The 27689-nt window shown below is 44.3% G+C and overlaps 1 protein-coding gene across 1 annotated transcript; it reads right to left on the bottom strand.

Moving 5' to 3' along the window:
• Nucleotides 1-9329: 9329 nt before the first annotated feature.
• On the bottom strand, nucleotides 9330-9779 carry MYCGRDRAFT_18969 (uncharacterized protein; the record flags this gene model as incomplete). The annotated part of the gene is made up of 1 exon (XM_003849373.1): nucleotides 9330-9779. A coding segment is annotated over one exon (450 nt), but the record flags the coding sequence as incomplete, so codon positions are not given.
• Between the last annotated feature and the right edge of the window lie 17910 nt (nucleotides 9780-27689).

Below are 27689 nucleotides of genomic sequence, written 5' to 3'. Positions count from 1 at the left end.
GTCGGCGGGTGCTGCGTGGAGAAAGGTGCAGTGACAGCTGAATGGGCCCGAGGTTCTTATTTGTTGAACAAGCGGTCAGAGAGCAATCACAGACGCAAGGTGGCGCTTAAAATCATGGATGTTTCGACGACGGTCTGTCTCATCAGGGATGTTTAAATGTAGGCAGCTTTTGACCCTTTCTCCACATGGTATCGGGAGCATCCGAAGTGTCTTGGCTGTGATGAGTTCGGGAAGTCGCTGTCTCTGACGGAGAAGTCATCCCAATGTTAATCAATACTTGGTCTGGTATACCTCCAGGAGCTCACCAAAAGATTGTGTGCAGGATGCGTCTATGCGATTTTCTCGACCAAGCTTCGTGCAAAATGCCACGTTTCACATCAGCTCAGCATTTCCTCTACCTCCAACTTCGAACCACAACTACGATGCTATCCTCCGTAACGAAGTTGTTGGCAGGATGATCATTGAGAACTCTCTCTGACGTCTTCCGCCGCCTGCTCTCATGGGAAGGATACCCATGTTTCTCCAGCAAAGACGCTGGACGTGACCCTGCTGACTGACGCAACCCAACCGTCACATCCGTTCCAGAATAGATCTCACGGTTCCAACGAGATCTCATCCGAACGGAGTGGATGTGTCGATCTGTTAGCGTTGATTTATGAAACAGGGTAAGACCAGGGATATTGACTCCAACAGCCTGATTACGTGGTTAGTGTCCTATATGATATTATAGGATATTAGCGATAAGACCCTAACCCCTTTTGGGTATTTGGAATCACGGCGTCTATATAGTCTTTAGGTCGATAACCTTAAGAAACACATGGTTTTTCTTAATCTTGAAGTTCACCCCTGCATTGCACTACTTAATTGACAGTTATAAGCCCGGTTTCGACTTGAACAACAAGATTAAAGACAACTTCGCATTAACAAGCAACAATAGAAGGTCTTAAGCTAGACTCGTTGGGTTTTCTAACCGCAACAGGACTAAAGCGTCGAGAAATCGTCTGCACTAATTAAACTAAGTACGACGAATAGTACCTGAACACTAAGTCGGCGGCAATTAACAACTATGTGTAGCAATATATGCGAGAGACAACCCTAATAGTTAAAGACGGTATAGCCGTAGACCGAACTTTAGAACTAAAGGTCCCAAACATGCCGAACAAGACGGATTTAGGCCTTACAGACACTTAACTTCTGGAAGGCGAGAACTTTATAAAGTAGCAACAAAATAAAGCTATTTTCGACTCTAAAATAAAGAACTACACTAGAGAATCCGTCATCTACGAGACGTTTAGGAAGAAGAAAGAAGATTTTAAAAAATACTTTAGCCGGACTATTCCGTTAACGTACCTAGACGACCTTAACGATTAGTCTAGGACACTAGCAAGCTAGATGGACTTCGTAACTAAGACATTCGCGCCGGACGACGCGACGAGGCGCAGAATGCTTTCTAAACAACACAACGACCTGTTGTCTGGACCTAAGTCGTCTAACATCCTTATGCACCTGCAGAAGTAGATTAAGCTTAAAAAGAAGATAGTTAGAGGACACTATCCGGCCGCTAGCATCCTGAAAGACGACTTCGTGCGAATGGTAGAAGACAAGATTGATGTTACTACAGGAAGACTGTTAGCGAGCAAGAATAATCTTAGTTAATGCGTTCACGACGTAACTACGTTTATTAACAGAGACCCTGGCAACTTGGCTAAGTAGTTCCGTGCAAACGCTACGTTTAGGTCTAAAGAGGCTTAAATTACCGGAATAGGTTAGGTAACATTTAACGCAACGACTAATTTAGGTAATTAAAACAGAGGAAACAGGCCTAACAACAAGGATAGGACCTGTCGACCGTATACGGGTAAAGACGCCTACAAAGCGTGTCCAAAACTAGGAGATTGTCCTATCGTCAACTATCGTCTTCGACCTAATAAAGCCGATATAACAAAAGAGGATAAGAAATTCCTCGACAACTACCGGAACGTCCTTAAGAAGGACAAGGCCAAATGCCTCTAGCAGATGAAGTTTAGAGACCCTATTGCTATAGGACTAAAGGATTACTACAAGATCACTAAGGTACTAAAGGAATGGACTAGGTCCGGAACACCTAGTTCAAGTAGGACAATCGTCTCTAACGAACCGAAGACGCAGTATAGCAGTCACGCTATTAGAGCGGTTACTTAGTTTAGAGTAATGTCGACCGAAGCTCACGACGAGAAAAATCGATAGCTTCTAGATAGTAGCTCGAACGTTTACATCGTAAACAATCTAACTATGGCAGGATTTAAGGTCGTTAATATACCATATAACGTGTCGATTTACACCGGGAACTAACAGATAAAGGCTGCTGCAAGAGGCACGGCAAAAGTGCAGTTCCTATTACCCTTAGGCAAGCCGATTACGCTGTTACTAAGGGACGTCCTGTATATACCCGGATTTTACGTCAACATCGTGTCGACTAGGCTGTGTAGAGACTTCGGCCTCTTCTTGGACGAGAGGACCGACAACTGGATAGATGAATCCGGAGCAGTTGTTGCCAAGATTAAGCGATATAGCGGCTTACTATACCTAAACCTGGCGACTACGCCGAAAGTAAGGATTGAAATCATCAACTGGCTACTTAACGAGAACAGTTAACCCCTAAGCGTCGAGATAGCGTTGAAAAGGGATTAACTAGCCGATCAAACACGGCTCGTCGCCTTCGCGACGGACAGCAGGGCTGCGAGACGACCTAGAGTCCTCTCTTAGGCCTAATAGCACCGAATTATAGGCTACATCGGGGGTGATCGTATATTAGAACTCTATCGAGCCGCTAAAGGCGTAGAGTATCTGAAAGATGGAGATGCGGCCCCTAAAATGTACGAATGCTACTTATGCGCCTAGAGCAAGTCGAAAAGAATCGTTTCTCGAAGAAAACCGGTTAAGATCAGGATGCTAGCACCTTTTTCCGACGTTGCGGCCGATATCGTGGAATTTAACATAGCAAAGAACAGAGATAAATACATGTTTTACGCCGTGGATTTGACGACACACCTGCACTTCGTTTGGACGATGCCGAACACTAATTAAGCGAGCCTAGTACGATACTTCGAGGAACTTCAGACCTTTGTGAAGAGTATAGGTCGTGAAATATTCGCCCTTAGATCGGACGCAGACCCCAAGTACGGATTAACGTTTTAGTCCGCACTCCGCAAGGGATTAGTAATGTAGAAGCCCTTAGCACCGTATACGTAAGCACAGGACCTAGCAGAACGAGCCGGCGGCGTTATCGTCGAGATGGCAAGAACACTAATTATTAAATTAAGGCTCCTAAAGGATCTCTGGAATGAAGCCTACGTAACAGCAGCCTACATTATAAATAGGGCCCTAACGCAAGCATTAGGTTACAAATCCCTATGGGAAATAGCGACAAACTAGAAGCCAGATATCGCCTACATCTATAAGTTCGGGTCGAGAGCGTATGCACACAAAACTAATCCAAAAGACGTCCCTAAAAGGGAGAAGATGATGGAGCGAGTAAGAATCGGATACCTAGTCGGCTTCGAGGGATACAACATCTTTCGAATCTGGATCCCAAGCCTAGACAGGGTGATCAGGACAAGAGATGTAGTGTTTAACGAGAAGATGAAGTACGAAGGACTCTACGACTTTAATCTGAATATAGTAGTACTACTTAATCTTGCGATTGATGTCGAACTAGACTACGCTGCAGAAGCACATTAATTTTATAACCTACAAGAGGCTATGTACATAAGCTACATCGCTAGACAAGGTAATAAGGTCGAAATTCCGGAATCCTTCCGAAGAGGTGCTCTAATTTAAGATAACAGTAATGTCGAATACACAATCCCCTACAACAGACCTAAAGAAATGCGAGAGGACATCGTGGAGACGTTTGTTAGTGTCCAAGGCATCGAATATATAGACAATCAACTCTTCCCCTTCTATCAAGCTTAGAAGCGGGGACCGGAACAGATAGATCCGGACGATAAGCTCGATAAACTAACGTTATCGGCTTAACGGCAGAGAATGATCGACTACCAGCTACCTACAAGCTTTAACTCCGAGGTTATAGACTTTAACTTCGGCGAAATAACCTTATTCGACGCTACGGGAATGTTTACGACTTATGCGACGATAGCTAAAGTCTACGCTATTACTACGATGAAGGCGGTTATAGAGGAAGGAGCATCCGCAAAAGACGCACCTGTCCTTATCGGAGATTTACCGCCAGAACCAAAACGCTAGAAAGACCTTATTATACACAAGTACTTAAAGGAATTCGAAAAGGCTGCTAGAGCAGAGTTTTAAAAGGCTCTAGACACTAGAACGTTCTATTAGATCCCTAAAAGTTAAGCAGGAAACAACCCAACCGTCCCGTTAACGTAGGTGTTTAAATATAAGCAAGACTTAAAAGGACACTTGGAGAAGTTTAAGGCTCGAATTTGTGCAAGAGGAGATTTGTAGTTAACCGAGCTTAACACGTACGTAGCCACCCTCGCAGCGAGGCTGTTTAGGTTGTTAATAGCAATTATAGCACACTTTAACCTGGAAACAATCTAGATAGACGCCGTAAACGCCTTTCTAAACTCTGAGTTGCCGACGCTAATCTACCTTTAACCCCTAGACGGTTTTCGAGACCCGAACATGCTATTAAAATGCGTTCGCGCCCTTTACGGCTTTAAGGAGTCCCTAGCGCTGTAGTAGGGAGATCTGAGTAAAGGAGTAGAAGAGCTTGGTCTACGGCAAGTCGTTAATTGTCTATACACCGATAGAAAAGTTATAATCTTCTTCTTCGTCGATAACATTGTGTTGGCATTTCATCATAAACACAAAGTTTACGCCGAAGATATATAGAAAAGGCTAATAGCTAAATACGAGATAAGGGTTATAGGCCTAATCGACTACTTCTGTGGAATTAAAATAATCCGGAACAGAGAGACTAGGGACATGTGGCTTAACTAAGACACCTATATTAAGAAGGTCGCCGGAAGATACAATGTCTTATTAACTAAAAAAAGGGCGGATACACCTCTACCTATGAACTTTAATTAGGAACCGGCAAAAGAAAAGGCAAAACCCTACATAATTAAGGAGATGTAGTTAAAAGTCGGTTCTCTTAACTTCGTAGCATCCTATACAAGACCGGATATCGCTTTTGCAGTTTCTTTGTTAGCACGTTATCTGGTAAATCCAGCCGAACATTATCTTAAAGCAGCAGATTATTGCATTAGATATCTGCTACAAAGCTCTTAATTAAGCGTTTAGTATAGCAAAGACGACAGTAGGCTTACCTACCTGTCGCAACCGCTGGAGTTCTTCGGAGCCTTAGATGCGTCGTTCGCAGACGATCCAGAGACGCGAAGAAGCTCAGAGGGTATAGTCTTCTTCTTGTTTGGAGGAATTATCGACTAGAAGTCCACGAAGCAGACTATAGTTACTAAATTATCTACGGAGTTAGAGCTGTATGCACTTAGCTATGCTGGAACGGAGATAATCTAGTGGGAACGAGTGTTCAAAAACATAGACTTAAGCCTTAACAGTAAGGGGAGGTTATTATATAACAACAAGCAAACTATTCGAGTCGTTACTGCATAAGGCCAAAAGCTAGACACTAAGATAAGGCATGTGGATATACAGCAGTGCTAGCTGCGTAAGAGGTACCAAGCCGGAGACCTTAAGGTCGAATAGGTCGAAACTACCTTAATGCCCGCGGACGGGATGACAAAACTGCTATTAGCACAACGGCATCGCGCCTTTCTAGACTAGCTCCGAATAACAATACTACCGGATCTAGGGGGTAAGGACTACGCTAATAGTAAAACTTTACTACCGGATCTCGGGGGTAAGGGCTAGGCAAATGCCTAGCCTAACTTCACTATTAGAAAGAAGTCTGCACAACGATTAGGAGCCATTACATAGCCTTACATGCACATTACATGCGGACTTAAATTATTACGTTTACCACCTTAACAAGTGGTCCAGGACGTATACATCTAGGGATCCATCGACCGGATTACCCTTTTAAAGCCAAATTCACTTCACTTTTTGCGCTAAACTGAAATTGGCAGCTACTAAAGACCTAAACAGCTATCACATGCCGAACCACGCGTACTTCTGAACCCGTAACGCATTCCTTAGCACTGGTCTGTGCTTATTCTTAGAGCTTATATCTTTTCCGTTTGTAGTTCTACTTTCTCTTCTTTTCTTTAACTACCTTATTTTGTATTAGTAGAGGTGTTAACATTGCATAGTAGCACTATTGCGATAGTGAACACCAGAAATAGGCGCAACCTTAACCCCGAGAACGAGGCACCACTTCTGGACTTTAACGTACTCGAAAACGTCCCCAAATTAACTAAGAAGTCGAGAAAACACTCGAAAACCACCTCCACGATAGGCGACAACCAGTCTAGTATCGACGCTAACGACCCGAACGCGCGCGTCGACACTCCTACTAATCTAATTACTCTAGAACAGCTACGTCAAGTTACCGCTAAGGACGCAACCGCTCGTACGCAAGATAAAGTTTAGGACAAGTAGTAGGATGCACAACCTTATCTAAGGGAAGAAGACGCAATCGACGCAGTAGCTAAAGCTGTAGTTAACCGCGAGTTGTTAGAGGCCGAAGATCTACTAAGCGATAAGGACGACATGTTCCGACACCGCCACCTTAATTAGCGCGCAGTAAGCAATGCGCAGATACCGGATTAAAGCGCACAAGTCCTAAACGACGGGAACATATAGGAGGATACTATAGCAGCTGGAGCTAAAGTCCCAAATAAGGACAACGCTCCTCCTTAAGAAACAGTTATCCTCGACAAAAAGGAGTTCAAAAATTACGCTGCAACACTTTATTAAGCTAATCTAGTTACCGGACAATCGGATAAGGCCTTTTAGGCCTAGCAAGCTAGGGACCTTAAAGCTATTTAGTTATACGAAATAAAGTTAAGAACGAATAGTTATACAACCGAAGAGGACCTGACAGCATACTAGGACGCAAAGGCAAGAGAAGCGGCTATCCTAAAAGCAGAGAAGAAGGCAGAGAAACAACGCAAAGCTGCTAAAGAGGCCGAGTCCGAAGCCGCTAACGTTAAGAAGGAGTTGTAGGATGGATCCGAAGTCGACCCTATCCCTAAGAAGAAGACTAGAAAGGGTAACTTCAACTAGGGCCCCTTGCGTGGAACCTTTGTAACAGAGACTTTACGTCGTTAGAACCAACCTTAGTAGACCCTAACGAAGAAATCAACTCGCGCTCCTAAGACCCTACGTACAACTAGTAGGCAGTAGAGTGCTAAGAGGCCTACAACTCTTCTAGACAAACAACCCAAAATCACCGATTAGGTCGTTAAGACTTACCAAAATGCATTTAACGACTTCTCTAGAGAATTTGGGCGGTTTACCAACTTCAGCGCAACGAAGGAGTAGGCGTTCCGGTGGAATAAAGGAGAAGACGGAGTACTTTAACGCGACGCTGCGGAAAACAAGTCAAAGCCTAAGAGGTAGTTGAAGTCCATCCTGCTCACCCTCCTTAACTCTATCGACCGCATAAAGGAGTTCAAGGCGCCAATTTCAGCAAAGCTTCACCCGTTAGCTCCCTTTATCATTAACGTCCCGTATATCGATATTCTTACTTAGCTTGAACGCATCTATAACGATATTAAGAGCGGAGTTACTGTCTACTACCCTGGACTTCTTTAGATTCTTAAGGACCTAGAGGCCCTCTATACCTTTAAGGGCGAAGGAAAGGATCGAATTATTAAAAGCATCGACCCTATCGCTGCGTCTACGATGTTAAAAAACTATACTCGCGCCTACGCTACGCCGACCTAGGACGACCAAACCCTGAATAAGCCTAAAGCCGATGCTAGAAACAACCGGATCCTAGATATTAAGACTATGCGCCAAATAGTAAAAGAACATAATTGCAAGTCTAAGGCCTCTAAGGAACGTAAAAAGAGGAGATAGGTCGCTTAGGCTACCCTAGACGCCCTCGACGAAGAGTCTGAAGGAGATAACGATCTAGAAAACTTCCTTACTCCGTATAGTAGCTACTCCGGACTACTAGCTCGCCTACGACGCAATTAGCTTGTTGACGACTCTTCCGACGAAGAGGAGAAGGAGCTCACACCTGTGCCTAAGCCGACCAAGAGAAAGGCACTAGCAAAGAAGTAACCTACTAAGGGCGTTGCCGTTAAGGCCGAGAAGCCCGCGAAACGCAAACGCTAAGATAAGGACGAAGACGAAAACGTAACAGGCGTTAACACTAAGTCTAAGCAATCGAAGACTAGAAAGATTAACTGTAACGCTAGGAAGGTCGCTCCCTTGCCTCTACCTAAAGGACCTTAATCGAGCAACGTTACTACTCCCGACCGGATAATAAGAGACGCCTACGCCGAGGAGGACGCTATAACCGCGATAGCGGGGAACTAACGTAGAGGAGCCGCCGTCTTCAACGCTATGGCCAGCGGATCCGGCGAGTTCGAGCTAGAATCTCTCAAACTTTAACGCCGTCGTCAAGCCGCCGCCCTAGCGCTTATCAACATTCTACCACCGCCAAAGAAGGACCCCGAAATCGAAGATTCGGACGACGACTCTAACAGCGAGGAGAGCGAGGGTTAAGATCGTTCAGTATAACATAAACGGATCTCGGGGGTGTGTCGATCTGTTAGCGTTAATTCATAAAACAGGGTAAGACTAGGGATATTAACTCTAACAGCCTAATTACGTAGTTAGTGTCCTATATAATATTATAGGATATTAGCGATAAGACCCTAACCCCTTTTGGGTATTTGGAATCACGGCGTCTATATAGTCTTTAGGTCGATAACCTTAAGAAACACATGGTTTTTCTCAATCTTGAAGTTCACCCCTGCATTGCACTACTCAATTGACAGGATGCATTCGTTGTCGGAAGTGTCGTCGACAATGAAAGTCGAAACGCATCTAGACCTCGCGATTGTTGGTTGTTTGCAGAGACACGAGCAGTGGGTGGACCCGAGTCATGGATCGAGCGAATGCCGGTTGAGCAGCGGGCAAAAGAGGCACCGCATTATCTCAGCACGAGCTCGCCATGGCATGCGTGTTGATGTTACAGGAGGTAAGATTGCTGTAGACATGCCGTTTGATCAGCAATTGTTCAAAATGAGTCTGCGAGCAGTTACATACCACTCAAGGATCAAGGCAACTCATCAATCATCATCGTCTTCTTCCACCTTGATACCATCCTTCGTCTCCCTCTCCTCCGCCTTCTTAACTCTGCCCTCACTCTCCTCCTCCACCTTCTTAACTCTGCCCTCACTCTCCTCCTCCACCTTCCCACCACCCTTCTCCCACTCCTTCTTCTCCTTCTTCCACACCTCCTTCAACCTAACATACCCCTCATCCTCAATACACTCTCTCCAAACCTCCTTGAAAACCTCACTAGCAGCCGCCTTCTCCTCCCTCCCATCATGCCCAGCACTCTTCTCCTTCCTCACCCGATCAGCCTTGACCTTTCCCTCCGCCTCGAGTTCCTTCTCGGACTTCTCGTACTTCCTCCCGCCCTTGTAGTTCGCGTACCGCCGAGCCCGCGTCATGCCCATTTGGATGAATTTGCGGGCCATGTCGGCTCCGACGAGATCCTCTGAGCGGACATAGTGGTCGAAAGCGGACTTGAGGGTTTGGGATGATTTCTTGGCGATTGGGACTGTTCGGAAACGCCAGTGCGGGAGCAGGATTGATTTGTAGGGTTCGAAGGAGAGGACTCCGACTTCACCGCGGGCTATGGCGTAGGACATGCGGAGGGAGGTGGATGTGAGGGCGGGAGTTGGGAAGAGTGGCGGTGAAGAGGCATTGGATGGGGAGGGGGAGGCTTCTTGTTTTGGGCTGGGCGAATCATTTTTGGAAGGCTCTGGAGACGATGAGGTTGTTCGAGCAGTTGATTGACCCTTAAATCCACGTGTTCGTGGAGGCATTGTAGTTGTTGTTCGATGTGGCAAGTGGTGGGACCAACGTTTCCAGATCCAATGTGCAATTTTGCCCCCGAACATGTGCTAGACAATAGTCATATTTACATTCGCTATGGTCATGCTATGAAGCTGCCGATAAGTTGAACGCACCTTCTGAACCTTGCGAACACGATGGGATAGGTGTCAGAGCGTCATCATCGCCGCCGGAGGCACAATAGCCCCGATTACGTAATTACCATCAACTTTCGTGGTTTGGGCTATATAATGGCCTAAACGTCTCCCCGCATCATCCAATCGCTTCACAGCACCCTACCCCGCCTTGTTACTTTGTACTAACATAATAATAGCTAATTTTGAATTAATCGATCTACCGGATCGATAAATAATTAATATTTAGGATAAAACTAAAGGGCGGAAGGCCTCCTAAACGTACATGTCTCGGAATTAAATTACTATTTTAGAATACTATATTAGAGTATAGCCCTACTCTTTTTACGGGGCGATCTATAGTATTTTGCGGAGTACTTTATAGGGAAATATATAACCCTACCCTTTTAGCTTCGCGATTTGATCTACGAGAAGTATAAGCTAATATTAAATATTCTATTATCGTAGCCGCATTATCTATAGTATCTATCCGATAAAGCCTAACCTTTACCTTTCTATATCGGAGACTTCGCGCTTCCGATTATACCTTCTTATCTTTCTCGTAGACCGTTACGCGTAGAGGATTAAGAATAAAATTATATACTTCTTCCGTATATAAGTACTCTATCTACTACTTATACCCTAGCTATTATACTACCGTACTTCCGTCCGTATAATTCGTCTACTCGTCTATTCGCTCGTCTATTACGACTTTAGAATTATCGTAGTCGTAATTAGTATCCTTACGGGTACGTAGTTGTTCGTAGCGATTTAATCCTCTAATAAGCTTTAGGTATAGACCGAGTCCGTCGCGCGAGGTTATTCGGACGAACGTAGTAAGACTTACTCTATATATATATCCTCGAGAAAAGATAGGTCGCTAGAGAATAGCGTAGCGACTTTACCTTTAACTTTCTCGCTAGTACTATCGGGTCCTAGCGGAAGGCCGTAGGACCTAGAAGGAGTCGGTCTATTATCTCCTCGTTAGTCTTATCTAGGAAGTTATTAATCGCCTCCGGTGCTACTCGCTTTCGTATATTCTACTAAGTAAGTTAAGCTTCCTTCGAGTATAAGTCGATCCTTATCGATGTCTTAGCTTCGTATTCGGAGCCTTAGTAGCGCCGACTCCTCGCTACTATATATAGAGGAGCGTTAGTATAACGTACGTAGTAGGTTTAGGCGTCTTTACTACCGCTGTCGGAGTTATCGGTTCCCTCGTCCTTACCTAGAAGAGGAGCCGGCGCCTATAGTAGAGGGGTAATATTATAGGGGTCTATAGTCCCGCTAGCGCTACGAGGTATAGGGAGGAAGCGAAGAGGTCTATTAGCTAGGAGAGGTAGGCCGGCTAACCCCGCTTCGAGGACGGTAATCTACTACGGTACGCGGTTGTAGTCGCGTATAGAAGGTTCGTTAGGTTAAGAGCCTATCTACTTAGTACTAGGTAAAGGAAGCCTCTATACGTATAGGATACGTAACGTAGGGCTAGACGATCGCGTTGTAGATAGCGATATATCGGAGATAGGTAGGAAAGGTATTACTAACCCGATACTCGCGGTAGACCTATCGAATATATTAGTATAGACACTCTATATACGCGATCTATTATACTTAAGCTAGACATACCTTAAGAAGGACAAGACGCTCCGTATCGGTTAACCCGGATACTTACTTATACGCATCCTAGCTAGACGTAGTATCCGTAGGTACTTTATCCGCGGTATAGACTTAAGGCTGTCTATATACTCTAGCCTCTAACGCGAAGTAATATAGTCTAGTACCCTCGATTTGTACTTGTACGTACCGAGCTCTAGAATCTATAGGTTCGAATATACCCTAAGAAAGCGTGTTCCTTAAACTTTTCTAGCGAAGGTAGAGGAAGATACGCTTCGTTCGTTAAATAGCGTATATCCGTACGTAACTAGTACTAAGCGAGCTCTAGGACTTATAGACAAGCTAGCAATAGTATATATATATATAGTAGTATAGTAGTATTATATATAGGCTAAAATAGTAGTGTTATATATAGGCGAAAACGGTAGTGTTATATATAGGTAAAACTAGTATTATCGTTCGTATATAGGCGAAATTAGTAGTATTATATATAGGTAGGATCTCGTTCGACGCGTTATAGTAGAAAGCGGAGTTAAGAGGTCGGCGTTATAGGGGATTATATAAAGGGTTGTCGCTAATAGTCTTAGGCTACGGTAAAGGTATAGTACGAGAGCGGTATCGTAGAGGAAGCGGAGGAAGAGCGGTCGATATGTTCGCCGGTAGGCGACTTATACGACGTAGTCGGAGGTAGTCTAGGCTTTAAGGAGAGTCGATAGTAAATGCGGTAAAAGTGTCGTAGCGGACGGCGGTAAGGAATCTATTTAGGTTAGCGTAGTCCGCTCGAGACACTTATAATGTTTAATACTAATAGGACTAGAGGCCTATCCGCTTATTATACCTAGTCGCTTAGTCGATAGACGGACACTACTAATTAAAGGCGTATATCGCTATTATCGAGATAGGTTCTAGGTAAGGAATGCTAACGCTATTTCGCGTAATCTAGCTTAGTCTATAATGTAATATATATACCGCAAAGAGTAATAATATAAAGAGACGGAAGGGAGTTATAGTATTAATAAGGGAAGTAGGAGAAACGGTAGTATACTTTAATAAAGGACGGGATTTAGCGCGACGATAAGACCTATAGCTTACCTATATAAAGGACAATCCTTATACTTACCTCGGAATTGTCCCTCCTACGTTTTATACTATAGACATAATAAATTTAAAGTTGTACCGCTTAAAGCATTATATTACTTATAAACATATACGGACTATAGGCGGTAAAGATTCCCGAATTTCTCGGCGTATCTAAAATTTCTTCTATTTTAGGCTAAGGAGTTATATAATCGACTTAATGTCGAAGTAGTAATTAGCGAAAACAACTATCTAGACGGCTCTATATAAGCCTTAAATAACTAAATTAGTTTCTATTATTACAAATTTATATATATATAGTAAGTAGCTATACCGTCTTTAATACTCGGTCTTATAAATCGCTTTATGTCGTACTTAATTGTTCGTAATTAGCAAACTCTCTACCTCGCATTCCGCCCTATATTACCTAGTATACTATAGACTAACGATCTTATCCGGGTAGCGATAAGCGGGAATAGGTCTAGTCTCGGAAGGCTACTTAAAGAAGGCGGAGTATAGGTATACGAGGCGGATCTTACTATCGTCGAGTAGACTATTTATACGACGTAGGATACGCTAGCGACGCTCGTTAGCTAGAAGATCCCGTATCGCCTTAGTCGGCTACGAGATTATAATTATCTCGCTATAGTACTCTATCTAGGTAAGAGTACGGAGGAAGTATTAACGAGCCGTATATAACTCGGGCGACATCGATAGTAGTAGATAGTCGAATAGTATAAGCTTACTCCGCGATAGCGTATTAAAGATACGAGGGTATAAATTAAGCTATTAAACCCTTATCGTATAGCTATAGCCGACGGCTACGTCGAAGGTATACCCTCGATACCTATACTTTACTATAGCCGCTACTACGCTCTTCTAGTGCTAAGTGTTAAAGGGCTAGTATAGAGTACGGCGACCTATTCCGGAGTAGAGGTATATAGTACCGAAGCCGGTAATAGCCGCTTAGATATAGGTCGCGTAAAAGTCGAAGATATAAGAGAGGGTCGACTTACCTAGGGCAAAGATAAGCTAAACCTTAAGAGGGCGGCGGCTATTCGTAGTCGTTATCTGTCCTATAATAATTTAAAGAGAAGTAGAGTAGCCGTAGTCGATCGCTACTCGGCCCTAAACTAAATATACGTAGATACCGTTTCGAAGTATATAGCCCCTACCGAACTTATCTCTATCGTTAAGGAAAGTAAGCATCTCCTAGAGCACCGAGCTTATAGCTTCTCTAAGTAAACGCGTAGACCCGGTATACCGGATCGTAGGAGTGCTAAACGACGGCGGAGCGATTTAATATAGTACTAGCCGCTTTATCGTAATCTCGGCTCGTACCCTTGTCTTAATCCTATTCGTCCGTACGATCCCGAAATAGGTATATAGAGGCTATTATGCTCGGAGCTAGAGCTAATACCGTAAAGTACTCTCGCGGCGAATGTCCTATATTTAACGTAGACAAAGGGCAACCGTCGCATATTAGAACGTATAAAGATAAGTAGGAGGGCGAGTAATAAGTAACGATAAATAGATAAGATAGACGTAATACTATACTATAAATAAAATCTACGCGCTCGTAGCGACATTCTATCCTTATACGACGTCTAACCTAAAATATCGTTCGGCAAATAAGTAGCACTGTTAATAGGTCGACTCTATAGCATCTAGGTTTAGGAAGATCGCGGCGTACTAGCGAGAGCGAACGCCCTTAATGTCGCTCTTTCCTTTATACTCCTTACTCGGTAGACGCCGATCGAATCGATCCGGAACCTAGACTATATCGATGTCCGGTATAAAGCCTAGATACGCTAGACGAAATTCCTAGATCTACTTAGCGGTCGGCGCGCGGTTAGAGGCGAGACTAAGATCGCTATCGCCCGTATAATTAAATAAGGTAAGCTCCTTAGCGGCGGAGGATAGGTATTACTACGTACCGCTGCCCGGAGGCTATACGCTAGGGTTAAGTAAGTCTTTACGCGGGGTAAAGAGTATAATCGGCCCTCCCGCGGCGATAGTATCCTTTATAAGTGCTTACTTAAATAAGCTCCCCTTTAACGCTTCCTCCTACGTATAGTATCCGTAGCGTAGAGTATAGTCCTCGTCTAACAACTCGAGCTAGTCCTACCTACCCTTACCGTTAATAGGAAGTAATAGGTTAACGAGCGAGCCTTTTGCCTTAGTAAATCTTACTATAGCCCTCCGTCTCTTTCCTATCTCCTTAAGAGCTTCGGAATCCGTAGTATCCGGAGTATCGATAGTATATAATCTACGCTCTTTTTTAAGTAACATCCTCTCTTTTATAGCGAAGTAGCTAGTATCGAAGACGCCTCGGTAGTATAAGTAGCGGCTCGGAGCGCTATAGGCGAAGCGCGGATCGTATAGTCGTAAGAACCGAGCCGATGTCTCTAGTTAGCTATCGAAACTAACGTCGCTAAGATCGATAGTAGGCGTATATACCTAGAGGCGCTTATAGTCGACGCGGCGGAAGGCTAGGACCGGCGATCTATAGCTATCGGGATCGCGTAGTCGTTAAGCGGTAGTAATTGTTCTCGAGGCGCTATTAAACGCGACTATAACTACGGAGTAGGGACCCGGGAGGCGCGTATGTCGCTACTATCGGTCGAGGTAGTATAATATCGCTACGTCGTAGAGACGACTACTATTTTTAAAGTCGGTAAAATCTTACGCGAAACCCGCGGTAGTTAATATAAGTAGAGTATCTCTAATAAGTGCTTTAAACTCCTTATCCTCCGACTACTCCTATAAGGTATTAAAGATCTCTCCTTCGACTTTCTTCCTCTTAAAAGTATACTTAAATACGTAGGTCCTAGCGATTCCTATAGCTAAAGCCCGCAAAGCGCCTAAAACTCCTACTTCGAAGTCCTTATATATAAGATAGAATATAGGTACGAAGTCTAGTACCCGCCGTATACCCGAGGCTTCGTTCCTAGTCTTTATACGAATACTATAGTCCTATCGGACAAATGCTCTTATTACTATATATTAATAGCCGACGCCGTATACCGCCTAGTACTTCTTAACATTCTCCTACTAGTACGTACTCGGATAGATCTCGCGGAAGTTATCGTAATCGAACCTACGATAGTCGGGAGTAGGCGTTACTAGACTACTAAGTAGAGGCGTTAGGAGAGGTGTTACTATAGTAGTGCACTTCTTAAGTAGTTATAATAGAGGACGGTAGTAGAAGTAGCACCTTAACTAAGCGAGTCGTTGTTAGACGGAACGAGTAGTATTTATAATATACGGTCTCCTATAGGTCCTATATTTTAACGCGTCCTTATACTATCTTTACGAATGCCGCGTCTAGATCTCGCGAGTAGCTTTACTAAAGGGCGGTAAGCGACGATGAGCGCGGACTTAATTAATATAGCCCGGGAGTAAACCGGAGATAGTAGGTTAAGGTAGAGAAGGGAGCGCGTTACGTAAGCTTAGACATAACCTAGAATTAAAAAGTTGTCTAGAAATAGTAGTAGTTACTCGACCTTATACATTGCAATACCTTACTCTATAGTCCTTTTATCCTAATCCTAATAGCCTTCTTCGTCTAATCTTCCCTATTTTAACCCTCCTCGTTAGACGCCTATCCTAGCTCGCGCTATAGAGATTTATCTTCTACATTACTATCCCCCGGCCTAGCATCTTCGTCGTTATTAGCGTCGTCTATCTTATCTCGGTCGCTAGTACTATCTTTACTACTATCTAAATTAGTCCTACGCGACGGCTAGGTCGGTAGCGACTACGGTACGTCGAATATAGACGCCGCTATAGTCTCGTATATAAATATAGGCCTCGGCGAGAGTTGTATCTAATCTATAGCCGCCTCTACTAAATTCTTAAAGCTACGATCCTAGCGTTCGGCGTTGTCGCCGCCTCGAAAATAGAGCTTAATAACGAAACAGACCTCGACAGACTCTAGATTTAAGAAGCTAAGCTTACTTAGGTTAGCGAGAGGCTAGAGGAAATCGCCGGAATTACGCTTATACTATACCTTATTCTAGCTCTAGTCGAAGTCTATGTCGCGCTCGGTACTAGGTAGGAGTAGACGTAGCTTTAGTCTCTTAATCTCGTTACGGGCTGTCGTACTAGGCATTCTTAGGCAGAATTCTTGCGTGCTAAGACTTCTGTACTTCCTATGCCTACCGTATACTACTATCGTACCCGAGTCGAGCGTAGGTAAGTGCGAGCTATCCGAGCTATAGCGGTGCGGAACATCGACTTCTATTAACTTTAGACTAAACTCGTACTAACCGTAGAATATCGGCTAAATCTTACGCTAAACCTACCTTAAGACTCGATAAGCATTAACAAAGTCCTAGGCATACCTCTAAAAGGCGCTATAATCGATAAGAATAGACTAGTAAGCGGAGTCGTAATACCTAAAGGCGTATTCGAAGATCCTAATACGAAGCTCTATAGGGAGCTTAAGTAGGTATAAAATGTTAACTAAGGGTACGGTTACGTACGGTAGGCCGGGAGCGTTAGTAGAGGCTATCGCGTCCGATCGCGTAATATGCCGTATACTTTAGATTTTAGATTTTAGGAGAGCGAGGTAAAGAAGGCCCTACGGTAGGCGATTACTAGAGCGGGACAGTTATTAATAGGCACATACGGAAACAACCTCCGGTTATCTATACGTATACATTCTCGTACATTCTAGCGCGAGGTTTATCGCGCCTATACCTAGAGAATACAATAAAGGTCTTTAAGGAACATTCCCGAAGTATAGGGAAAGATGTACAAACCGTAAGTAGCTTAGCCTCCTTAACTATTTTTCGGCTCCGAAAAGTAGGGAAACTTTTAAAGTCGGAGGAGTTAAACAGCTTAATAGCATTATCGTCCGCCTATAGAATCTTAGTATCGTAAATAGTAGCTATGCCGTCGCCGCCTAGTAACGATTATACGCCGGATAACGACTCGGAGTCGTTAGCTACTAACGCGTCTTTAAACACGAGTAGACCTATCGATCCGCGGTATAGAGTACTCTTCGGAACTACGACTACGAATCTACCGTCTAACGGGCCTAAGCTATTACCGTTATTTAACCCCGACTTCGGATAGCGCCCTTCTCCTAGCCGCGATCCTATCGTTTTTAGCTATAGTAGTCGGTTAGTAACTAGCTTCTAGTATAGTTATAGAACGCCCGAGGAGAGGCGCTACGGACTAAACATCGATAGCTCGGTGCTCTAAAGTAGATTAAGAGACGGAAGAGGGGAGGTAAGTTTTAGTCGATAATCGTAACGCTCGAACATCTACTAACCGATTCGGTTCTTATAATATAGCATATTACTCCTTTAGGTAGAAGCACTAAGCGATCTAGTAGTACGCCGCTAAACTTTAGTATATACCCGAGATTTAATCCTAACGATCCTTTACTATATAGCATTATATTATGCGTTAGTAGATATCTATTAACTACGAACTTAAACGTATTTAAGAATATACTTCGTTAGAGCCCTTAATAGGTAGCCGAAAGATTAACGAGAGCGCGTAAGTCTAAACGAATACATTATATTAATCGCATCGCGACGTTAGGGAGCTAGAGAGATCGTTCGCGTAGAAATAAGTAGGAGGAGGTTATTAACGCGACTGTCAGAGGCTGGTGCCTGAGGCTGCATCGGCTGTGCCAATGCCTGGGCCAACGCCCAACGGCCAACGCCTAACGGACGAACGCCGGTTTAGAAATCCACTAGGCCGAATCGGGAATAAGCTTCCTTTCGGCCGACTGGAAGGCCACGTATGCGCCAAGCGACGCTACGCGCACACACAGCTTATACTCGACGTTCCGTTGTTCTAGATAGATCTTCTTTTCGGTAGCTTTAGAATTTCATACATTCGGATCTGGACCTTTGTGCGCAACTTCGGTTCAGACCCTTACAGCGACTCGCGACTTTAGATATAGCATCTAGCTCGGCTTAGACGTAGGAGGGGACGAGGGCTATAGTAACTCCGAGCGAAGTAGCTCGATAGGATTTGTTAAGGAGACCGGGGTTAGGTTAGAAACTATCGAGCCTAGGGAAGAACTTACCGACGATCTAGAAGAAGAGGATTCTAATAGTAACAACGATAGGGCAGGCTGTAAAAGGTGCAGTTAAGAATAGAGTAGCAGTATGAATTACTTTAGAACAGACTCGATTCGATACTCTCTCGGAAGGAGGAGATTCTACGTATCCTTATAATACAGGCGTAATCTAGCTTAAACGAGCTTAAAAGGCCTTAGTAGGGGTGCATATGCCGCTAAGGTAGGGGATTAGATGCCGATTGTCAGTATTCGGCGGAGGCAGATATAATATAGCCCCCCTCCTTACGTAGAGCGTCGCGCTCTAAACGGTTTTACCTCGAGTAAATTCTTTTTAGTGTTTGCTAAGTTTAATAGCTTAAGGCCTTAATCGGGGTCTACCGCGGCTTTAAAACCTAGGCTCGGATCCCTCGAATTCTTCTCTTCTTTAACAACCTTGTGCAAACTTAGTAAGTGTAACTTAACCCTATCCGATGGCTAAACAGGTCTAAAAGTGCCCCCCTAAGGGGCATTTGTAGCCTGTATAGTGCTAATATAGCGTTTAGTTCCCTTTTAGCCCTATCTTCTACCGGACGACCTCGAATTTTATCGAAAAACCGCTATTCCTACTAAACGACCCTATCCGCGACCGAACGAGCCTATTATAACGCAACCCGCCTTTATCGCGACCTAACGCAAGCAATTCGCTGCTAACGGCATCTTTAAGGGCAATCCGTGCGTTAATTGCCTTAACAAGCCCTTAAACAAGGCCGATTTGGCCTAGTTCTGCCTCTTTGCGCGCGAATCGCCGGATAAGTAGGCAACTAATAATAAGGACGAATATTACCTAAAGTGTTACAATTGCTCTAACCGCGATTGTTTCTAGGTATATATACATAGGGTTAAAAGGAGGCTTTCGGGGGCTAATATAGTTAAAAGATGCCGGAACTAGTTAAAGGCGACATTATAAGGGCTAATGCGCTCCGTAAGGCCGCTATTGCCGCCGATAGTACCGAAGCGATAGCTGCAGCGGCTTGTTTAGCCTATAAGGCGATCTACGTGCGTATTTAGGGGTATGTATAGTTAGTTTGGGTCTATTTGGCTCTGTTAACCCCCTTTTAGGCGCTTTAACTCCTTTACTAGTATTAACGGCCTCTATCTGCACTAAGGTAAGGACGAATTCGACTAGAAGGGACCGCTTGTACTTAGAAAGCGCGAGAAGTTGCTCGCTAAGGAGGCTATAAAGCGGAAGAGGGAGCTTGTAAGTATTTAGGTCCCTTCTTGCCTAAAAGTGCCCTACTAACCCTAGCAAGGTAAAGAAGTGCCCGACACCCCCTATAAGCGACTTATTCTAGCCTAAGGAAGTACCGAGGACTACCTAAGGCGTCGCGTTTGGGCCCTTTCGGCCGCTCTAGACACTATCTATACCCGTACGGGCGCTAAGAAGGGCTCGAAGGCCTCTATTATAGAGGGAGTGCTCCGTCCGACCGAGTACGACCTCTCTAGGGACCTCGAGCCTAAGGAATAAGCATATAAGCGCTTTTTCGTGTTTCTTTTGTCTCTTTTAGCCTTTTTTAGGCCTATTTTATAGCTAATAGGCGCGGTAACGCCCGGGTTGTTTCTTTTTACTACGACTTAGCGACTTATAGATTAGATAGAATTAAAATAACTTTACTATACTCGATTATCTCTCGTTATGTAATAATGTCGTCCTTAGGGGCCCGTTTAGCCCCTAATTTCCCCCCCTAGGATTTTACTAGGTTCGTAAAATTCTTCTAAAGTAGAGAAAATATTTAGGTAACTAGGAACCGGACTAAGGAGTCTATGTAGTATTAACTAGTGTCTTTTAGGCCTTAATAGTAACTAGTAACGCGTTCGTGTATCTATCGTGCTAGTCTACCGTCCTTAGTACCTCCTATGCTTCTATTAAATGCTCTTATCGCAGCAGGGCTAATATAAGTCGTAGGTTCCTAAGTGTTTTTAGACGCGGGCTAACCCTTCTACGCGATCCTGTATATCTATCTGCCGTGTTATTTCTTACGCTTTAGGATCTTGTCTACTACGTAAACGTCGGGGTCCTTTAATCGGATCTCCTTTAGGCTCTTTTAGGCCCGTTCGGTAATTTTAGTAGGTTTTTCCTCCTCTAGTAGGGAGATATAGAACGTAGGATAGATATTTATCGTTTCCGGCAGTTCTAGCGTATACGCGATATTATTTACGACTCGCTTAATCCTATATAGGCCGACATACTTATAATCGAGCTTTTCCGACGGCCGGATAGACTTTAAATATCGAGTAGAGAGGTATATACAGTTGCTAACCTTATATGTTTTCGTAGTTTTGCGAGCATTGTAGTATTATACGTATCTCTCCTATAACGTAGCTAGTCTTTTATGTAGCGTTTTCTGTAGGCTAATTACTCTGTGCGCTATCTCCGCTGTACTAGGAGCTTTGCCCTCTAATTAGGGCAGGTCGGGCTATCTAGCGGCAATTAGATCGCGAACGTTATATACTTAGAATAGTGTTACCCCTATTATCGTATAAACGCTATCGTTATAAGAGAATTCGGCTACCGACAGCATCTGTGCCTAGTCGTCCTGTTCGTAGTTGTAGTATACTCGTAGGTATTGCTCTAGCGTTTAGTTCTAACGCTCCGTCTAACTATCCGTTTAGGGGTAATATGCGGTACTTAGGCCCCTTCGGACCCTAAGGTAGTAGTAGAGCGTGCTCTAGAACTTAGATATAAGGATTAGTCCTCTGTCGGACGTAATTAACTTAGGGGTTCCGTAAAGGCGGAAGATTTCTCTTAGGAAGACCTCCGCGAGGGTTTCGGTATTAATGTCTTTCCGTACGGGAATATAGTAGGTTATTTTAGACTACCTGTCTATAACGACGAGGATTAAGTCGTATATATGCCCTATAAACGTACTTAGGGGCAGATCGGTAATAAAATCTAATATTAGGTCCTCCTAGGGCCCGTTTAGTAGAGTTTCCGTATAGAGTTCTCTATATAGGCTATATCGCTATAGCTTCGCCCTATCGCATATCTAGCAGCTGTTTACGTAGTCCTTAACATATTTTCTTATGTCTAGCTAGTAGAACGACTGTTGTAACAGCTCTAGGGTCCGTTTAAAACTAAAGTAGCTAGCTAGGGGATCGTTATAGCACTAATAGAGAGCTGCTAGGCGTACTAGGCCCGCAGGTACGTACAGTTTCTGTTCGTAGAAGAGGAATTCGCCTTATATAGCCTACCTTTAGGTCTATTCCGGCGGATCCGGGTTATTTATAGCTAGTTCGACTGTCGATGCTATAGGGTTATGTTTTAGGCTTTCGCGTATTATATTAATTAGCGGGGAGTCTAATAATTCTTTTATTAGAGTACTCGCTATTATATACGTTTTGCTGTAGTAGGTCCTAGCGAGCTGCAGATAGTAGGTTATAACTGCTATTATAGACCGAACAGGGCTAGATTCGGCCGTTATTCCCTCGGACAGACCTAGTTAGTACCGAAGGGTATCTAATACAAGGGCACTATCGCTTTCGTTAATCTACTGTCCTAAGTAGTCCCTATCTTCTAGGTCTAGGCGTTTACTTACTCCGTCCGCGGCGGTATTAAGCAACCCCGGGTTGTACGTTATGTGGAAGTCGACGTTTAACAGCTACTCTGCCTATCTTGCCTATCTTCGGCTTAGTTGCTTAGTTGTTATAAACTATTTTAGGTTGTAATAGTCTATTAAGACCTTAATTTAGTGCGAAGCGCCCTTAACGTAGTATCTCTAGTGCTTAAAGGCCTCGACTATAGCGAGAAGCTCTTAATCGTGTATGTTATAGTTCCTTTCGGCCGCGTTTATCTTGCTAGAGAAGAAGGCTACTAGGTACTAGTGCATTTTGCCCTCCGTTTTATGCGGTTAGGATAGTACTGCCCCGACGGCGAACCCGGAGGTATCTATTGCGACGCGGATAGGCAGTTTTAGGTCGAAATGCCGTAAGATAGGCGCTTTAATAAACCTAGTCTTTAACTGCTAGAATGCTTATACTACGTTAGGAAGGAGTTCGAGGGGAACTAATTCCTCCTTTCTCTGTCGGTGTCCGCCTTTAGCACTATTTAGGCCTCTCTCTATTAAGTAGTTTAGTAGGCTAGCTATGCGGGAGAATTACTTAATAAACTAGCGGTAGTAGTTCGCAAATCCGATAAAGATACGAATATCCCTAACTAAGGCCGGAAGGGGCTAGTTAGCGATAGCTTAGATCCTTTCTACCTCTATTTCGACCCCTTTTAGGGTTACTATAAACCTAAGGTAGCTAACTTGCTGCTTAAAGAACTTATACTTTAACAATTTAGCAAAGAGTCGGTATCTTCTAAGTCTCTCGAGGACTATCCTAACGTGTTTCTTGTAGCTTTCGGCGTCTTGTAAGTATATTAAGATATCGTCGAGGTATACTATAACATAGTAGTCTAGTAGGCCCCGGAGGGCGTAGTTTATATATCCTTAGAACACTACTAGGGCGTTAGTTAGCCTAAATAGGACTATAGTGTACTTAAAGTAGCTATACCTTGTCCGAAAGGCAGTTTTCTACTAGTCGCTCTCCTTAATTCGGATGCGATAGTACGCGTCTCGTATATCTAGCTTTATAAAGAACTTTGCCGGCGCTAACTAGTCTAGCGATTCCTAGACGAGGGGCAGGGCGTGTCTATTCTTAATAGTAACGGCATTAAGGGCCCTATAGTCGACGTATAGATATAGGCTACTGTCCTTTTTCTTTACAAAGAGGATGCCTACCCCCGCTAGGGAGGTCGAGGGGCAGATCTACCCCTTCTCTAGGCTATTAGCAAGGTAGTTGCGCAGAGTCTCTAGTTCTATTATAGAAAGGTTGTATAATAGGCCGTATAGGGCCTCCTTGCCTTCTTCGAGGTCGATACTAAGCTTATTCGGCCCTATCTTAGGGAGAAGGGACTCGTTTCCTTCTACGAAAACGTCTGCGAAATCCGAGAATTCGCTTAGAAATTCCGGTTCTTTTAGCGCGTTATCTGTGTATTAAGCGGCAAGGGCCTAAACGCGCCCCGAAGGGATGCCGGAGGCGTCCTTCTAGAACTCTTCGGGTAAGACGAGCCTAACCGGCCTCTATTATCTACCTTTCGTCCCCTTCTAAGTAATGCTTTTACAGATAAAGTTTACCCTTAGGTTCTATCGTTCTAGCTAGGGTATGCCGAGGACTAGTTAGAACCTATAGATTCTTCCGACTACGAAGGTTTTTATATATCCTCTCGTGTGTCCTTAAGTGTCCGTTACTTTAAACAGGACGCGGCATTCTCCCTAAATAGCTATCCTCTAGCTGTTTAGTGCTACGTATTAGGCCGTTTGCCCTAACTCGGGGCTTAGGCCTAGCTCTTTAGCTGCTATATTATCTATAAAGTTGCTTTGCGCTCTATAATCGAGTAGTGCTCGGAGTATCTTAGTCCTATTAGGACCCTATATCTCTACTTTAAGGCGTATTAGCCCTTCCCCTATAGTTCGGGTAATTCCTCCTAGCTCGGCAGCCTTTCTTTAGGCCTCTAAGTACTAGACTTAACCCGTAGCGGTTAGAGGAGATCTACTACAGGCTCTCCCTTTTCCCGACTAGTCCTTATCGGGGCATTCCTAGCGCCGGTAGCCCTCTTTGCTATATATTTAGTAGGCGGTAGCCGACTTCTCCTTATTAGCCGCCTTCGGGGGGGTTTTAGCCCTTCTTAGCCTACTCGGGGGCTTATTGTTTTTGTTTAGGCGCCTTCTGTTAGTTTCGTCGACGGAAGTCTTCGCTAAGCGCTTTTTGTTAAATTCCTGTATCTGTCGGTACGATATATTAGCTCGTTCCTCCGCATCTACGAGGGTTATAAGGGTAACTTAGCCTTATTCGAGCCTGTTTCTAACCGCCGGGGTAAGAGCTCCCTTAAATTTATAGATTATCCTAGGAATGTCGGTGCAACCGATCTTATCCTACTATTCTTTTAGGTAGTTTATTAGCCCGGTTAGGGTCTTGTCGCCCTATTTAGCCTCTTTAATATTGTCTATAGCTCTTTAGGTATGTTCGTCTTTTATACCTATAGAATCTAGTATTACGAGCTATATGTCGCTCTATATTAGCCGAACGGGTGCCTTATTAAGAAGGTAGCGCTTCTAGTGCTGCTTTTAGGGTCTCGCTATCTATTCTTTAGCGAATTCTATCTTTTCTTCGTCGGTAGCTATACTAGCCCGGTTAATTGCTCGGTTAATATCTTCCTACTACTATTCCTAGTTAGCGCGGTTCTTTCCCTCGAAGATATAGGGATTCCGGGCCTTTAGGAGCGTATTCTTAGGGATAGATAGCCGAACTAGGGCATCGGGTAGGACAGTAGGGATAGATCCGTTCTATACCTAGGCGATACGGTCCCTTATAGCCTTGTTGCGTGCCTAGAGAAGGCTAAGCTAGAGGAGGCGCTCCTATCTAGCGGTAGCGGCCTCTTCCTTACGGATTTGTTTATTAATATTGTCTTCTTCTCCCCCGGGTAGAGTGTTCTCCAGTTCTTCTTCGCCCTCGTTAGCGGCATCCTAGTGTCCGATAGGTTCTTCCGGGGTTTTAGGCCCGCCTTCGGCGTCTTCGTCGTCGCTAACGGCAGTCTAAGTAGAGGTTTCTATAGTCTTCGGGTCGTTAGCGGGTTCGTTCGTATAGCGACGGGTGCTCTTGCTCCCTAATAGGCCGGGACGAGACGAAGCTATCTCGGAAGTAATTCGTTATACTATAGGGAGGATCGAATCGTATATAAAAGGTGCAGTTAAGAATAGAGTAGCAGTATAAATTACTTTAGAACAGACTCGATTCGATACTCTCTCGGAAGGAGGAGATTCTATATATCCTTATAATACAGGCGCAATCTGGCTTAAACGAGCTTAAAAGGCCTTAGTAGGGGTGCATATGCCGCTAAGGTAGGGGATTAGATGCCGATTGTCGGTATTCGGCGGAGGCAGATGTGACACAGGCGGTTACGGCGAAGCGTAGAGTAGAGAGTCTTAGCTAGGTTTTAGAGCGGAAGGACGTACATCTACCGCTAGGTAGAGCGGATTAGATAGAATTATACGAGAGTCGACTACTATACTAAACAGCTTTAAGGAAGAGTCCCGTTAGCGCTCGCTTAAATCGACCGCTCGCGCTATAAGCCTTTTCCGCCGAGTCGACTCTATCTATTTCCCCGGAGGGCCTTCGAGAAAGCCTAGCCCGGCTATAGGGAGACCGTCTAGAACCGCGTAAAGTAAGAATAACGACCTAATACTAGCTATACGCTCTAGACGCGCCCGGAGCGGTAGACGGATAGTAGTTACTTCCGATAGCGAGGAGGATAAGGAAATCGTACTAAACATCCGCTCTATAGTAATAAAATAGCGCTAAGTACCTATCGTACTACTCGACTCCGACGATAAAGTCGAGGAGCTTTCGCTAATAGCGGACCCTCTAGTAGAGGTGCCGAAAGTCTCTAGCCTTAAAGGGAAGCCCTTATCTAACTTTATACCTATATTATCGGTAACGACCGTACGAGACGATAGTACTCCTTCTAACTCCGAAGACGACGGAGATAAAGAAGACGTAGTGCCCGCCCCTCCGCCTATCTTAGTACCGCCTATCTTAGCACCGCCTATCTCGGCACCGCCTATCTCGGTACCGCCTATCTCGGTACCGCCTATCTCGGTACCGCCTATCTCGGTACCGCCTATCTCGGTACCGCCTATCTCGGTACCGCCTATCCCGACGCCGCTTATATCCTCGGCGACTACTCGTAACCGCGATATAACGATCCCTAATTCGGAAGACGATAGAGATAAAGAAGAGATAGTCCCCGCGCCTCCTATCGTCCCGGTACCGCCTATCCTATTACCGCCTATCCTTCCCCTAATATCCTTAGCTCCTACTCGTAACCGTAATATAACGGTTCCTAACTCTAACGATAACTCTAACCTCGAAGTCTAGTACGTAGAAGTGCTACGCGTAAGGACACTATTAATAGTAGCTCGTCTAGATAGGAATGCGAAACAATTACGTACGAATCGCTTAGCGCTACGGCTAGATTATCTTCGAGACAGTACTAGCTTATCTATCGAGGGCTCGGTTAGTAAAGGAGCGAGTAGTATTACGACGGATGTCGATAATCGATCCGTAGAGATAGCCGCGCGAGACTCTAGTAGGCCGGGACGAGACTCCGATAACGGTAGAGATAACGGAGAGGATAGACCGGAAGACTAGGTAGATAAGTAAGAAGAAGAGGCTAGTACAACTAATTTAGAAATTATTAAGAGGATAAGGAGGCTATACTACACTATACGCTAGCTCCGGTTAGACATTCTCGTAGTCTATAAGTCTAATGCGAAGATAGCCGGAAAGACCCGTAGATTAACTATCGGTACTCTAAGGCACGTTATAAGGACCGAGAGCGACAAGCCTAGTCGGTAGGACGAGTTTGTAAAGCTATTAAGTAAATATACCGGCTATGTAGATGTGCTTAGAGGTAGCGGCGTAGGCGAGGAATAGCGTAGGACCAGTACTAGTTTAAGATTCGACTACCGCGTAAAAGCGCTAACTCGTCTTACGACGTAGTTACGACTAGCGTTAAGGGAACTAGAGGACAACGGGGAGTCTAAAGACGATAATAGTAAAGATAGAGATAATAGGCATGTTAAAGGAAATAGAGGTAATAGAGACAATAGAGATAATAAAGTAGAAGAATAATGTAGAGATTAAACATAGTGCTCTTTATAGTATAGTTAGCTTAGTTCCTAGTAGTAGTTTATACGGTTACTAGTTAGTATAGTCTTTAGGGTTAGGGTTGTTAGTTAGTAGTAGTAAGGGTTTACGTATATACCGGTAACTAGCGGAAATAGCTC

This window comes from Zymoseptoria tritici, chromosome 9 (genome assembly GCF_000219625.1).
Source record: "Zymoseptoria tritici IPO323 chromosome 9, whole genome shotgun sequence".
Taxonomy (NCBI): Eukaryota; Fungi; Ascomycota; class Dothideomycetes; order Mycosphaerellales; family Mycosphaerellaceae; genus Zymoseptoria; species Zymoseptoria tritici.
This window is presented reverse-complemented; position numbering and strand designations above follow the sequence as displayed.